Below are 17,425 nucleotides of genomic sequence, written 5' to 3'. Positions count from 1 at the left end.
TATATAAATACATATATATTAATATCCTCATATAGTGCTCAAACTTTAAATGGAATTTATAATATAATTTTGATAAATACCTCATGATTATAGCAATAGGTAAAAATCTATTAGCTTTTATTTGACACAAATGATTCAATAGAGGAATATTATGAATATTAAAAATTGCATTTTAATGTTATAATAATTAATTATAATTATTAAAATATTTACAAATGATTTATTACTGTAATTAATAAATCAATTGCCGTTAACAAAACACAGTACACATATAACAGTCCATATATTATCTTATGTAAAAATATCAAATTACAATATATGGAAAATGTTCTATCAATAATTTCAGAAGTGACCACAAAATTGTTCATAGAATAAACTAATTTATCCAACATTCTTCCAGCGAAAAGCAAATTAATTAAAATTAATTTCTCAATATACGATCAATTTGATTTTTATATAAATAAATCGTTAAATATCAATATAACCTAGCATAGTCACGTATTGCATATTGTTAGTATATTTATTTATTTACTGTTAATTAAAATTTATTTTTATATATTAATAAACAAGTAATTTTAATTGGTTCAATTAATTGTGGAAAGCTCTGTTACTGTTATTAGATTCATAGAAGGGAAGACAACTCAATATTCTTAACAGAATATTATAAAGTGGAAATAAAGAAGATAAAGTAAAGTAGTAAAGTAGAAAACCTTATGAATAATGATCCTACAAAATATTATTATAAAGCCAAGCTTCCGATAAATTATTTTTACTGTAAGATCCACTTGTACATTCTTTGGTACTAGATATGGTTCATTTAAATCAACTGAAAACTTAACTAGTGTTAAAGATCGTCTCGAAAGCCACAATGTGAGACTCGAACCCACTAAAAGCAGCTCTAAGAAATGCAAAATGGCCATATTCCAGCTATTGGACCGTTAATGTCAAAAGCTGAATACCCATTCTAGTTATAAAAAGAAAGGTAGACATTAGAATACAGAAGGCTTAGTATTATACATAATACAGAAGCGAATACAGAATCTATACAGAAGTACTGCCAAAGAAAAGAGATTTTAAAGACCTCCTTTTAATCCTTTTTTTTATTAATTTAACTGAGAAAATTTATTATTGTAGTTAGGACTTAAAATGAGTTTTTTTTTCGTGTATTCATACAAATCTTTTATGAAAAGGCTTTTCGAAAAGTAATGAACTATAACAACAAAAATATAAATAATTAATAACATAAATAACATAAACAATTGTTTAAGACTGCAAGCACCAGGAATTGAACTTGTGCTCTGCCAAATTCGAAGCTCAGAGTCAGTGCTCCTTAACCAACTGACCAAAAGCCATACTTGATTTTTATGTTTGCTCATTTTTCTGGAGTGTTGTAAATTTGCTGTGATAGTTTATTAACAAATTCACTTGCTGTGTTATATTAGAACGAAATCATTGTAGAACCAATTCTAGAATAATTGAATTAATATTATTAATTTCCATTAATATTATATAGTTTTTAAATAATTATTTCCACAATTTTTACGTCTCTGAAACTGTTTAATTTTGTTTGTGTTTTTATTTAGAAACAACTATCGACAAATGACTAGAACATTCGTTAATATTTCAAATAAAGATTCACAATCGTGCTCATCGGTTGGATAATATTTTTTCAGCTAATTCTTCAGAGATTCTTCGTTTCAAATCTTTTTTTTCTGATAATTTTACACTCTCTTAGAGTACGAGAGTAGTGCTTTAGTTTTCCTTATAAAGTAGAGACTTTAGCAGGATACTTGCTGCTTTCTAACTCACTTCGGAGCACCCGAATACACCTAATTAAATGATTGCACGTATTAAAATAACTAATTAACTTATTTTTTTTTCAAATCTATTTAATTATATGTATTATTGTAGTTAGCAATATTTTTAAATATAAGTTCATACTTATAAAAATATTTTTTAAATAATATTTTAAAAATAATAATATAAAAATATTTTATATTAAATTGCATTAATAAATGTAATTCAAAATTAAATCAATGAATTAATATTTAAAAGTCAATTAAGACGGAATACACTATTTTATTACTAAACATCGTTCTAAACTAACTCTAAAACTACTAAATAAAACTAAATGCCAAAAAATTATTTAAGACTCATATCACGATGTGTCATGTTATCAATAAGCGCGTATATTAGGTTCACCTAATGTCTATTTTTAAAAGTCTATATATAAGAAGTTAATGAGAAATTTTTAGTAGAAAGCAGTACATTCAGTAGTGATGAATAGATGTTGAATTATCTTAAGAATAAAACAGAACGCTGCTAAGTTACCAACTCTGAAGTTATTAAATAAAACTAAATACCAAAAGTCATTTAAGGCTCATATCACGATGTGTCATGTTATCAATAAGCGCGTATATTAGGTTCACCTAATATCTATTTTTTAAAGCCTATATGTAATAAGTTTATGAGAAGCTTTTAGTAGAAAGAAGTGCATCCAGCAGTGCAGAATAGTTGTTGAATTGTCTAAAGAATAAAATAAAATATTACTTACTCGAAACAAATATGTTTTATACTATGTTCAGACACACCAAAAATCTTAGTCTTATCTTGATTTCAACAAATTCAAAATTAATTTGTGTTTTCTATACAAAATTCAATTTTAAAGTAAGAACGAAATTGTGGAAAATTATCTTAATTTCGTTGAAACGAAAGCTGAAATTAAGGAGCATTTCAAATACAACTATGCGTAAGATAAATTTTAAGCAAAAGATAAAGTGACATTTTTTTTTAAATAAATGTCAGTGACAGCTGATATAAACTGGGAAAATATTTTGAAAATAGTGCAAATTTTTAAATTCGAATATGGAGCAAAAATTGTAACTGTTAAGTCTTAAGTAAAAATAGAATGAGAAATAATATTTCACAAACCTGAAATTCACTAAAGCTAATAAAACTATTCAATGCCATCCTTTATAGCTATAATATTCAACTTTTAAAACATCCCAGATATAAATGGTGTTTGGGAGATGTAATTTTTAATATTTGATAAGTAAACAAAAAAAAATATGATTTCCTTAATTTAGGGCTGTATGAACACTTTCGAAATTAACTTAATTTCATTTTTACGAAATTAAGGAATTTTGGCTGTCTGAAAATAGTATTAAATTCACAACTAGTAAATTAAGTATGTGATTTCTGAATTAATAATTGTTAAAAGAAGATATATTAAAATTATTGAAGATATTAAAGTTCTCGCTTTCTTATATATACAATTTAGAATGAGTGAATTCGATGAATGCCAATTATAATGCACAAATTTAATAGCACAATTTAAGCTTTAAAGTAGCGTTTATAAATTATTTTTCACACTGATAAAGATTTTAACAAGCAGATGTCTTTAATAAAATATTAAAATAAAAATGAATTAATTATTTAATCATAAATAAAACAGATTTATTTATGTTTGTTGTTATGATTACATTTTTTGATTTTTTGTATTTTTTTTTTGTATTTTTTTTTTTCTGTATTTTTTTTTATTTGTATACATACCGGCTGAAAACCTGCAAATAGCAGTAAAACTACTGCAATTATTTTGTATGAGACAGACATTGTTTTATTTTTTGTTATACGCATTATCACTGTTGGTATTTTTTTTTTCTTTTTGTATTATTATTATATTATATTACTTGTGCTGTTTAATTAATTTTATATTTTATTGTAAAATTGATTAAATTATTTTTTTTCTAATTTGAATTGTTATCGTTTTGACCTGTGACAGCTTGGCGCGGTTTCTCTAAGCAATGCAATGCACGCGTTTACCTTGACATTTCTAGGAATTGAAGAACAGAAGTGCAACTGCAAATACAATTTATACCTCTAAGCGCTAATTCTGCAGTTGTTTAGCACAAAAAAAAAATTGTGTTTGTTGTATTAGAAATTGAATTCAAGATATATATTATGTTTGTATAAGGAAAAACACTTTGAATTTTGGGTTTTTGCGGTATTTTCCAATATATATTATATATATTATATATGTATATATTATAATTTCAAATTCTTATTCACTTTGATAAGATGTAATTTATTCACTTATAGTAAAAACAAAAAAAAACACGTTAATCCAATGCGCTCGTTTTTACTTTCACGAAACGCTCAACTGGCACCGCTGAAACCGCAACTGATATTAAAATTAAAACAACAAATTAAATAAAATAAATGTCTGCTTTGATCTCAACCCCATGCATGAGTGTCGTTCGTTTTATGGCATAAGTGCGCCGCGGCGTTAAGCTTTTCATATTAAGTGAGTAGCTTTGAGTACAATTGAGCGCAGCTTTAGTTTATTGAAATTCATTTTACTCCCGCCTAACGTTGGTTTTTTGTTTTTGTTTTTATTTTTTTTGCAGTATAGTTTTTTGTTTTCATTTTACTTTTGCTATTGCTTTTGCTTTAATTGAGTGTAATTTACGTATAGAGATTGATTAGTATTATTGCTTTGCTATATTATTGTTGGTACAATATTTAAGTCGCTGCTATGCTTTGGTTGTTGTCATTGTTTTTGTTGTTTGTATTGTTGTTATAATTGTAATTGTTGTTTTTGTTGTTATTGTTGTAATTGTTGCGCTAATCGCACGAAAGATTATGACATGAAAACCAAATAAATTACTTTGTTGCCTTTTTGATATTATATTGGCTTTGCTGGCTGCTCGGTTGACTCAATTGACTCGGTTGGCTTCGGTTAGCTTTGTTGGTTTAGTTGAATTTATTTGTTAGTTTTGTTTTTGGTTTATTTATATTTGTTTAATTATTTGTTTAAAATATTTTTTTAATATTTTTTTTGAGAGAAAATTGATGATGTTTTAAATATAAATTGACAGTTGTGACAATATTTTGAATAGAAAACGTGTTTGCTACAAGTTGTTTAATATTTACTTATCGCTTTAATAAGTTTTAGCATGAAAATCTTTCCAAAAATGTATAAAAAAATAGGCCTTTCGCCTCTTTAGGAAGTTTTAACTTTTCAACTTCATAACTACAACTTCTACATACCGACATAGGTCTATTAATTATAAATTCAAACAGTTCCGAGATGTGTCATATGAATTAATGGTTCCATATGCTGCATTGTCTTCATGAAAAGCATACATAAATCACTAAAACGTTTTTATATAAAATCAGTTGTTGTTGTTGTTGTTGTTGTTGGCAATATTTTATAGTTTAGGATAAAACTAAGACTTGTTGAACAAATTTAGTTAAAAGATATAAATTATAAATATTATAACTAGAAATAATATAAGAGCTCATAGCAACACAAAAATTAATAACAAAAATAAGTTTTTCATATATGGAGCAGTAACCCTCCAATCATTCTTTATTGAACAACCGGATAAATTATGCACCACATCTCAGAGATCAAACAGTAACCCTCCAATCATTCCTTATTGAACAACCGGATAAATCATGCACCACATCTCAGAGATCAAACCTCAAAGTACTTATAATATATGATAATATATAATAATACCTGTATGATAATATATGAGTGCTTTTGAGGTTTGATCTCTGAGATGTGGTGCATGATTTGTCCGGTTGTTCAATAAAGAATAATTGGAGGGTTACTGTTCCATATATGAAAAACCTGAAGATAAATTGTACATACATTGATGTTGACATCACTTTTCTCAATATTAAAAAAAAAAACTATATTAATAATTTATTAAATATACTTTATTTATTAAAATAAACTTTTTGTTGTTAAATTAAAAACTAAAAAATTTTGTTTCAAATTTAAATTTATTAATATATTTTTTAATTATAAAATAAAAAAAATCTTAATTTTATGATGTGTACAAGCTATATAAACAATTTATTATTAAAATAAAATTTTTATTATTGTTAAATTAAAAACTAAAAAATTTTGTTTCAATTTTATTAATATATTTTTTATTTATAAAATAAAAAAAAATTTTAATTTTAGGATATATTCTCTTTTATGGAACACATTTAAAGTGATAGCGACAAAAACATTTCCAATCATCTATAAAAAAATATATTGTATTATATGAAATTGTATTACTATATTTAACAAAATACTATTTTAAATGTATAAAAAACATATTTACATAGACAGAGTGTTTCTTAAAAACCCTTCATATATATAGCAACTGATATTTCTCAGTCCAAAAAGCGAAAAAATCAAACGAAAGTGGGAGACGTATACATTGTATTTCACTTATATCATTTATTATTATTATAGTATATTATATATATCATAATTAAACATATTACATACTTTTATATCATAATATTTATTATGTATATTAACAATACGAGTATTAACACGTAATTTAAAAATTTCATTGTAATTAGTGTTTATTAAGGCACATATCCCGCAACAGATATACTACTAATGCATTGTAAATAGTATTTATTTAGGCACATATGCCGCTATAAGACGAAAAACGAAAAAATTGACGAAAAAATCTTCGTTAAAAAATGCTAAATACGTCGAAAATGTTTAGAAACCGCTTATGTCGGATAACTGTTTTCAATCTACGGAATATAATATTACTTAGTTTTATGTTTAAATATCGTTATATTGATTAATATTATTATTATCATTTTTATTGTAATTATTTCAAGATTATAACATGTATGTACCGAATAAATAGGTTGTGTTGGCCTCTTGATATTATTGGCTTAGCTTTCTTAATCGTTTCAAAATTTATATTTTTATTCAATGAATAGTTTTCATGTTTATACATGATTTCTGATTAAAGCTTTATTTGAATCAACCTATATTTTTGTTTGTACTGACAACGTTTACCTTGCTTTTTCATACGATTTTATGTGCTTTTTGGACCTAGGAACTACCTACTTTAATACAAAAACTTTAAAAACAAACACCCATATATATGTTTATATAAACTTTAAATAATATTAAAATCAAGGACTACTTATTACTTAAAATCAGCAGCCGCCATCTCAAGGTCTAGCATGATGGCTGCTTTTAAATTTAGGTGACCTCAATTCTCCAGCACTTGAGAGTAAGAATAGTGAATTCAATGGAGACCTTGCTTCAGGATCGTTCATTCTTGGCATTTGTCTAACACCGCGACCAAGTGTTGGACGTCGTCCAGGTATTAAATGCGAAATAGTACTATGCAATTCACTGCTTGGATTTGTGTGGCTACAAAGAACTGTTGATAATTGCTGCACATGTCTAACATTCCGTTGATGAAGTAACACTTGAGTGGTACCCATAACGTTGGGAGACATCATTTGAATGCATTGCGGATACACATTATTAGTCGTATTAATCGTTGAAGTTCGAGTTGACATTTGTGGATAAACTGAATGTGTACAATTCCTAGGAAAAAGTGTATTTGCAAAGTGAGGTATCATTTGTGGATTTCTCGGATATGTAGTAATTCTATTGAAAGTTTTTGTTAAATTGCCAGTCACTATATGTGAAGATCTCGGAAATGAATTATTCATATAGAGATACTGTGATGCATTCATATTACTGGACATTTGCTGTGAACACCTTGGATATGAACTCTTCATTCGATGGGATTGTCTTATATTTGGAAAACCGAAATTATTTGTGGAAAAACCATCACATCCTTGTGATCTTCTCATGTTATGTTCTATATTTTCAGTAAGACGAGATGACATAAAATTTGAATTTCCAAATTGACTACTCTTAGTATTTTTCGGTGCGTTACCAAATTGATCTGTATATTCTTTATAAAATTCATTACAATTATAATTGTAACTATTCGAATATGGATTATACATGAAATTATCATCTTCTCCTGAATTAGGTCTGTTTAAATTCTGACCACTCGGCAGGTCGCAACTGTTGTATAAGATACTAGGTTCGCTGTCATCATGAATAGTATTGAATAATGGTGCTGTTTCTGGCGATGAGCTATTGATTCCAGAATTGATTTGTATGTTGGATGGATCACAATCATGCTCTTTTTTCGGTCGTTGCATTCGAAACTTTTTCTCATTGGGATCCGTTTGTTGGTTGTTTATAGTATTATCGATATTCAAATCTTTTTTAGGGAAATCATAACTTATATTTTTTTCAGCACCGTATTGTGAAATATTACCTGAGCTACCATGTTCTTGCATATTCATTAAATGGGAACGACTCTTATTGCATTTCTTTTTATTAATATTTTGCTTTTTATGAAGACTATCAGATCCACATGTATTAGTTGAAAGGGTTACAGAATCATCATTAATCGTACGCAGATATTCATTTATTTTGAGCAAAATGTTTCGTAGAGTTTTCGATTTATCAGTTAACCGTGCTGTACGTTCATGGTTTGGTGTTACATGAAGATATTCACCTCTATCAACAGAGTTATTCCACAGATTCGACGGTACTAAAGTTTCATCTTCTGGTGTATTATGAAGATATTCACCTCCTTGACTGGAGTTATTTTCTAAGAATACACAGGCATCAGTTGAGCTTACTGGAGAATCATCTCTAGGTGTTGTATGTAGGTATTCACCTCTTTTATAAGACTTAGTTTGTAGAGGTTCGTTTCTTTTTGGTATTTCGACCCGAACAATTCTATTGTTCTTCAAATCAATATTATATTCCAAACTGTTTTCTAGAAATTCAACGTATTTTATTGGATTGTTTTCCTCTTGACGTTGTCGGTTTTTTGTAATATCATCTAATGGTTTGGACGCGGTTGAACCAGTTTCGTTAGTGTCTTTAGATTGCATTTTTATATTGTTAATATGTAAAGCGAAATTTTTTAGTACAGCCATATTTTTTTCTAAAGTATTATCCATAAATTCTGGAGTAGTTTCGGAACTTTCTGAGATAAATTTGTGCTGATATTTACCTTTATTGGACTTCGTGCTTTGTTTCGGAAGTGTGTATTTCTTTGTAATATCAACATTCGAATCTGGAACAGAATGGGATGTTGAAATGGGTTCAGTTTGTTGTAGGTTTCTGCTAGATTCTGTTAATACATTAACTGGTATTTCCTTTTTACTTTCAGTAGTGCAAACTTTTGATTTTGTGGATTTCTTGCTTGGGCAATTACTGAACATTTTTTGCGATATTGGAGTAGCCATAAACATGTCCATGGATGATTTACGTGGCATTTTACTTTTCTTGCATTTTGTGGTAGATTTTAATTTTGAACTATTATATATATTTAAGTTATTAACAACTGTTTCTTGTTCTTCAACATTTATTAAATTCTCTGTGATTGGTTCACACTGCTTATCATTTTTTTGTTCATAATCGCATTTAAGTTGTTTGTTTTTTTCTAACAAATTTGTAGTAAAAGAATTTCGTTTTTGAACATTGGGACTATACTGAGTACTTAGTTTATACTTACCTTTATCTGCATTCATATTTATAAAAAGGGGTTCTTCAACAGACTTTGAAATTGTGTAGTCTCGACTCGGAATAGAAGTATTATTTTGCTTTGGAATAAATTGCCTTTTTGCTGGTTGACACCGGCTTTCATCATCTTTTAAATTTTCACAGCATTTTTTGGATGAAATTTTTAATGTTGAGTTAAATATGTCTGCAATCGCTTTCTTTATATCAGCATCTGTAAGATGTTTTGGAATCTCAAATGGATGTGCCATACCTATTATACCATCATTATCAATTTGCGAGTTCACTGCGGAGTCTAGCACAGGTGGTGCCGTTCCATCTCCCAAATCTTCGGAATGCTCTGAGAAAGCATTTCCTCTCAAGATATTCAAATTTGTTGATATTTGTTTCGCAATTTCATTAAGATATATGTCATAATTGTTGTATAATATGTTAGCATCTGTTTCTGTTACAACTGGCTTAAATATTTCTCCATTAGATGTGAAGTAAGTTGGTGTAGCAAAGCATTGGGAAGACGATTGATTAATGTTGCTGTCTTTTGGTATTGTCCCAGTCCCCGATATACTCGTGGACGATAATTTCTTTTGCTGTTGCACATCTTGATCTTTGGTATTTTTATTGTATGACAATTGTTTACCTCCAGTTATTTCTGGACTAGTTGAATTTATCATTTCGGATGACTTGTTTGGGTACTTAAAATTTTCTGTTTTTTTATTTGTCAATAAGTTAAGCGTTTGTTTATCATTTTTTGCATTAATATTAAGCTTAACGGAATTTGAACCCTTTCCACATTTTGGACCGTGAAACGTTCTTTCAGTTTTGCAATTTCTAAAGACTTTTGAACGTGACTTTACACCTGGTGGCAATTGAAAAGATTTCTTTGATTGCACAGCAGTACTCTTAGTTTTAGGTTCTGATTTTGGTTTCTTTTTTGATATATTTTTATTAGATTCTTTTTCATCTGCTCTATTATTAGTAGCTTCCGATACAATTTCCTTTATAGTTGCAGTGTCAGATATTTGTAGGATGCATTCATTTGCTTGAGTTTTAGACCTTTGATTAGAACTGACTTTTATCGACTTTATAACATTTTGACCATCGTATGACTTATTTTCTTGACGATTATTTGAATCGTTTATCACTCTTGAATCACAATCGAATATTGACACATTTTTTGTAGTTCGCACAGATTCCTTTTTATTTAACTTTTCTTTCTGCAGTATATTTTTTTTGGTTTTTTGGTTTTGAAGTTCTTTTTTCACACTACCCTGCTTTACTTTAATTTTCTCTGGAAAATCCTCCAAAGAAGCCGAACCAATCTTTCGATACATCATACTTTCCAAGTACACGAAAAGAAAAAAAAAAAAATTTTATAATAATTGAGAGACGTCAAACAAAATTTATTGAATTTAACAACTTTTGTAATTAGAATTTATATCTAGGCTTATAAGCAATCATTAAACCAATATGACTGTTTCAGATATATTACTAGAAAAAAAATATAATTTTTTATTCAATTATTTCGTACTGTCATTTAAATATGAAATATTGAACTTCAAAATATGATTACTAAAAACTTGAATAAGTTATTCATTATAATGTTTCTATAACTCTAATTTTATAGTCACATTTGGAGTTATTGAGCATCTAAGTTCGTTAATAGTAAGCGATAAAATGTAGTTCCACACTATCTCTACCCTATAGGATCAAGCATTCTTAAGAGATTAATGAATTCTAAATTCAGACAGTATTCTGACAGGGTTAAATATCTATATCAAGAAAAATATATAATGAAAATAATCAAGAAACAAACAGATGAACACCTAGACCTTACTTTTAGTCTGGCACTGGGTATTAGGCTTACAGAGTGAATCTGAACTATGTGAAAACGCTGATCATCAAACATCAAAGTGCAATGCTACAAATGCTAGTAATTTTGCAAACAATTTGTCGGAAATAAATAGACAGTTGGAGAAGATAAAAATGCAATGTGCAGAAATGAAAGTACTACTGGAACCACTATAATATCATCAGCTCTAGCATAAGTGTAGCTCTTAATTTCATTGAAAAATTATACGACAGCATATATAAGACACTACACCATCCTTGGTAATGCATCGCTTCCTTAAGTAATAAATTATGTCTTCGATTATGCCAATACCAATCGAATTAATTATGGTAACTTCTTCATCTGTCCACAATCAACATTCCACGTTCGTTTTAAATTGGCTCTCCTCTAATCAAACTAAATAATAAGAAAAATGTCTCAGAGTACAAAAATTAAAAATTATACGATTAGTCCCAAATCAGAAACAATCTCGGATAAATTGCTAGATACATTTTATCCAAAGCAATCCAAATGATAAAAATATTGCATGCTTTTAGGCTAAAATTTATTGTTTAATTTCTGTATTAAATTTAAATATAGTATTGTTAAATTATTCTCAAATTATTATATATTTATTATATTTAGAGTTTTGTATTTAATTTAATTTATATTATATAAAAGCAAAATAAATTAAGTGATTGTTCATATCATAAATAGAAAGATGGAGAAATAATAAACTTTATGTTCTTGAACCAATTAATCTTACTACATTACAATATGATAATAATTTGATAATAATAATCTTTCTGCCAGGGAATCTGTTTAGCATTAGTCCAATTTTAATTATTTACGTTAAATAAGTAAAATAACGGCTATTTATCAAAATATTCTCATTCTCAAAATCAGTATACTCTGTTGTTTTTATCCAAGTAATTGTCATATTTAGAACTAAATACAATCTAAATTCGTTTTTATTTGTTACTAATTATTTAAAGTTGAAATTATGTTAGATTTGTACAAAATATTTGTATATATAAAATTCATCTGTTTATTTATATTTAATTTCATAAAATGTGATTAATAGTATTTTAAATTTTATAGTTCCCTTGCAAATAGTTTAAATCCAAGTTTGAATAGAGCCATGTTATGCAGACAGTCATGTTCGCAACAGATATAAAATTGCTGTATATTAGGAATTTTCCTGATAAAGGCAAAGGCGAATTCGCCGAAACACGTGTAGAGATATACAAAATACAACGTACGAAATAAAAGTCAAAATAATAAAAAACAAAACCGATTTTAAATCTATATAAGTTATATTGAAAATGAATAACTTTAGAAAATCATAAGCAAATCTTTTACTAAATTTTCTTTGCTCATAATCCATCTATAGCTACATAGGCATTATTTAATAAATTTTATTAAATCTTTTTAAAAAATTAAATTAATATGAGAACAATAAAAGCAGTGGCATAACTTTATTTTTTAGGCCTATAAGCAAATTCTAACTAAGGGGCCCCTACTAACCTATGTACTAACTAATGTAAAAAGGGTAAATAAGGTTTCTCTAGATTTTCATAACGCATTAAAGGAAACGTAGGAAATACCATTAAGTATATATCATTACAGTATATATATACTTTCTCAGTTAAAACTACTCTCTCAGCTTTTGAACTCTCCGAATGAAACTTTACACACATACTTTTCGGGAGCGGATGCTGTTCACCATTTGATTGAAATATGACGCCTATTTCTTATAGATATTCGAATGGAATTTGGTATATACTGTACTGATATTTGCATAAGACAACGTACAAAATTAGTTTCAAATGGGTTTAAATCTAGATATATGTTAGCTTCCACATAAACTTTCGATTAAGACACATATTTTTCTTAGAAAAACTTTTTTATTTTTTAAATAAGTTTAACATTTTATTTGAAGTACATACATATTATGTACATTAAATTTAAAAATTAAGTATCTTTTACAAAATGCAATATGGAGCAGGTGCAATATTCCAACAAAAAAACGTTTCGTCCCACTATTGAGAATTTATTAAAAATAAATACAATGAATACATAAATTCATAAAGGGGCCCCCTTAATTCAGGGGCCCGAAAGCGTTGCTTCCAGTCGCTTCCCTGTAGTTACGACACTGAATAAAAATGTATTTCATTAAATTATTTTTATTAAATCCATACAAAAAATTGAATTTAATATACCAGCAATAAAAGTTTTATTATTATTAAAACAGAAGTCCTTTATTTTTACAGTCATTTATGGAATATATTAGTACAAATATTTTGTGTGGATTCTAATCTAAGTTATTCTGTGGTTAGCAACTCCTAATCACTGCTATTAATCATTGCTACTAATGCCAATTTTTGTTGAGGGTAAAAGTTTAATAACTATGTAAGGATTTTTTCTTATTTATTATAAGAAATTATATAGTTTCTTAACTAATTCACTTAATATAAATATCAATTTAATATAAAACTTTTTTTCTGAAATAGTTTCGTTAGAATACAAATGCTTAATCACACAACAACCAAAATAAAAGTTTTGTTTGTAGTCATATCATCTGACAAATTGAAGTCACTTTAGTTTATTAAGTGCCACATTATGTTTAATCTGATTGTCTGGGCAAAAAATCTGCAAAACTAAAATGTCATTCAATGTTTGCTCCTAAAGAAAAATGTTGTAATTAACTTTGTTTAGCACTAATTTTCCTTCTCTGGTAATAAATAAAAACACAGGAAATAAATGAAATTAATTTTATAATTCATTTTTAAACTTAAAACTATTTAAAAAAATGTTTAAATGTTACACAAATGACATAATTTAAAATAAAACACACAAGAAATGCGAATTAACCGAAGATCTAAGTAAAAAGATACAAAACAAATAAAATACTTTGAACGTTAATGTTCAATTGTCATGGTTGAAGCAAATGAACACTGAACTCCATCCACATTAACTCCAGCAGGTCAAAGCATTTTGCAAACTAACGAAAACTAACAACATTCAAATAAAACAACAAAAAAAAAAAATTAAGTAACTAATTAAAATACAAATTTTGCAAATTAAAAAAAAATATAAAAATATTAAATAATTTAAAAAAAATTTAAAAAAAAAATTCAATAGACAAATTAGCGTATCTTTGCGAGCCCAACAAATGTGTATATTGCAAATCGGAAAAAAATGCTTTCATGGCCCATAAAAGTTAAACCTAATGACTGCACTTTTGCTGCTCCCGCCACTTGACCAGTATTGCAGTGCATTTCATAAAAACTAATAATTGACGTTTGGCGTTCGCTGCATTTATCTCGACATTTTTGTCAAGGTGCCTCAACTGGTTAGCACTTTGGACTCCTCACAAATTCGAACGCTTGTCAAAAGCTAACAAGTGACTCGAATCAGGCATCTCAAGTGGTGAAGGAAGTGAAACATCTTACAACGTTCGCGTACAATACTAAGTAAGTTTGCACAAAAAGTAGATAAATGTACATAGACATATACATATGTACATATTACATATTAAACTGTTTGTTTATGTACACTTGCGGATGAAGAGCTGTTGAACACGTAACTCTTAAAAAGATACGAATTTTTTTTTTTTTATTATTTTTTTTTTTTTTGCACTAAGGACATATCACTATTTTCTTTGGCATGCCGCACCCTAATTTTGTTCAATATTTGAACCAAAAATAAGTTTTTTTAATTGTATTTGCACTTAAAGCCAAAACACCACGAAGTTAGATAACATTTCCTTTAAAGGAAGTTTGATTAATAAACCAAACTCAATTGCATTGAAATTTCCATTTCCATTTTAATTTCATCATTGAAATCTAGCATTGACACGCAATTTCCTAACATTCATTCCCTTTTGGGTAGCAAATTAGAAAAAAAACTATCTCTGGCATATGCCATACATTGAACTAATATCTGACATATGATTTACAACTGAATATATAAAAAAAATTATAAGACAGGTGGTTTAAGGAGCAGTACCATAACTGGAAAATATAGTTTTGCTATTTTATAATTATGAAATGAAAATAATTTTTCAACTTTAAATACTTTAAAGGAAAGTCTACTATTTTATTAATATCTTACATCCTATTTTAACTTTTAAGATTATTAGGGAAAGTCTCCTATATTTCATTAACATTTCCTATTTCAAACATATTTATTAGTACTTTTTTAGGCAATGAATATAGTTACTCAAATAATTTCTGTAGATTATTATTATGTTGAGGCTAGTTGATTCAGTGCACTTGAGCACTTTTACTCTCTATTAACAGCGAAGTTTCTTCATAACCCCTACCTACGCCTTGATTGGATTATTGTTTATCACTTCATCAGACTAAGCAATAACTGACCTCAAATCTGTATACCTTACCGAGAAACCTGTAACCATTCTGATATTCAATAACTATCTTTATTACTTTTTATTTTTATTTTATTTAGTTTTCTTATTTTAATTTTAAGTGCTGTAAGAGCGCACTGTTTTTCCAGTTTTTTTTGCTTTTATGTTGCTGGTGACTTGAATAAATAATTATACAAGCACTTAATAATTTATAACCTCTTAGCCTGACAGTTGTAGTTTATAAAAATTTAATACAGACTAATAAACTATTAAATTATCCACTGATGAAGTTTATTTGGCAATATTCAAAATAGCTATATAGTCAGCTAAAAGCTTTAATTAATGAAACATAAAATTTTTTATTAGTAGAATGCATTACTCCTTAAAAAATTGAAAAATTAGTTTCTTAGTCATATTTGACTTTAAAACAAACTGTATCTTAAGTTCGTAATTTAACTTTCAGGATTTCGACTTGAAAAAGATACATCTTTAGTAGACTCTATAACAATATGTTGGTAATATTTTTAGTTCACTAGATTTTTGAGATTTACCATAGATTTCTGTCTAAGGTTTGTCTATAGCTATTTTGTGCTATAGAATTTTAAAGAAGTAACAAAGTTTATGCCTAAAGTCTAATGTTGAGCCTTTTCTGAGTTAGTGCGTCTGAGCACTTTTACTCTTTGTTAAATGATGAGTTGCTGCAGAGTCTTACCCATCTCACTGACTAATTTGTTTATTCCTCATAATCATCGTGATTAGTCAATGACTAATCTAAGATCTGCGTACCGCCCCTTGCGGCTAGAGATTATACTGAGATTATATAGTGCTAATTAGGGTAGCCTGTCGGTTTTAGTTAATAGCTTCAGGGCTCTGTTTCTTATATATTTTTTGACTGGGTCTATTCTAAGGTCTCTTAGCATGTCATTTGTGTGGATGTACCAATGCACTTTGAAGAGTTTTCGGAGAGGCGGACTTTGACACTCTTTGACTTGTAGACCAATCATTTTGTAAAGCTTGTTTGAGTATTCGCTTATTAAATTTTACAGTATAATTCAATACTATCACTTCCTAGTAGCAAAAACAATTTGATTAAATACATTTTATGCAGAAACAGGCCTCTTTCGATGCTTTTATTTAAATAATTTATTTTACCATATTATGTAACTTTAAATTCCAAACAAAAATTTATATAATACAAGCTATGCCTTATTAACTTTAAAATTAAATGTTAAATTAAAAGTTCAATTAAAAGGCACTCTACAATGAACAATGAACCTCCGTATGGCCTGGTCATTGCAAAATACTTGTCTTTTCAAATTCGAACTACTTAAAGGAATACTGATTGATTGGTTGCATTTGAATTATTTTGAATATTTCATTAATGCATAATTATAAGCTCAATCTACGCATGCCTAAGTGTTATTGTAGGAAATTAAAAGAAGAAATAAATAGTTCATATATTCGGATATTGTACCATATACTATGTAGGCAATACAAAATATATATGCAAATTTAAGACCAAAAACTACATAAACCTGACAGCCTAAGTACTTCCGCAGCAGCTGCGGATTAACTTGTACATTTCACTTTCATATCATAGAAAAGATATTAGTTTTGAATTACAGGAGCAAGTCATGAGGTTTCCGTTACAGAGAATCGAAATTTTTTCGTGATAGGCCACAAAAATTTCGCTCGAAAACCTGTTCGAATAAAGTAGTTCCACTCCGAACATAGTTTTGTGAAGAAAATAGATTAAAAGTGGTTTCAAATGAGAAAGCACTAGTGTTTAAAATAGTTGAAGTTTAAGTTCAAGTCAAAATATTATTACGTAATGTAAGAGTGGTTTTGC

The 17,425-nt window shown here is 27.7% G+C and overlaps 1 protein-coding gene across 2 annotated transcripts; it reads right to left on the bottom strand.

The window, feature by feature from the left end:
• Positions 1 to 5,981: 5,981 nt before the first annotated feature.
• LOC119682161 (GATA zinc finger domain-containing protein 14-like) lies at positions 5,982 to 9,318 on the bottom strand. 2 transcript variants are annotated; one of them, XM_038095523.1, is made up of 2 exons: positions 6,964 to 9,318; positions 5,982 to 6,037 (listed from the first exon to the last, which is right to left on the bottom strand). In XM_038095523.1, the coding sequence occupies exon 1, from the start codon at positions 9,133 to 9,135 to the stop codon at positions 6,985 to 6,987; it is 2,151 nt and encodes a 716-aa protein (XP_037951451.1). In that variant the 5' UTR covers positions 9,136 to 9,318; the 3' UTR covers positions 5,982 to 6,037; positions 6,964 to 6,984. The 2 variants fall into 2 exon arrangements, with proteins under 2 accessions (XP_037951451.1, XP_037951452.1); XM_038095524.1 differs by lacking the exon at positions 5,982 to 6,037 and having other exon boundaries at positions 6,824 to 8,063; positions 8,121 to 9,318.
• Between the last annotated feature and the right edge of the window lie 8,107 nt (positions 9,319 to 17,425).

The sequence above is a fragment of the Teleopsis dalmanni genome, chromosome 2, assembly GCF_002237135.1.
Source record: "Teleopsis dalmanni isolate 2A chromosome 2, ASM223713v2, whole genome shotgun sequence".
Taxonomy (NCBI): domain Eukaryota; kingdom Metazoa; phylum Arthropoda; class Insecta; order Diptera; family Diopsidae; genus Teleopsis; species Teleopsis dalmanni.
This window is presented reverse-complemented; position numbering and strand designations above follow the sequence as displayed.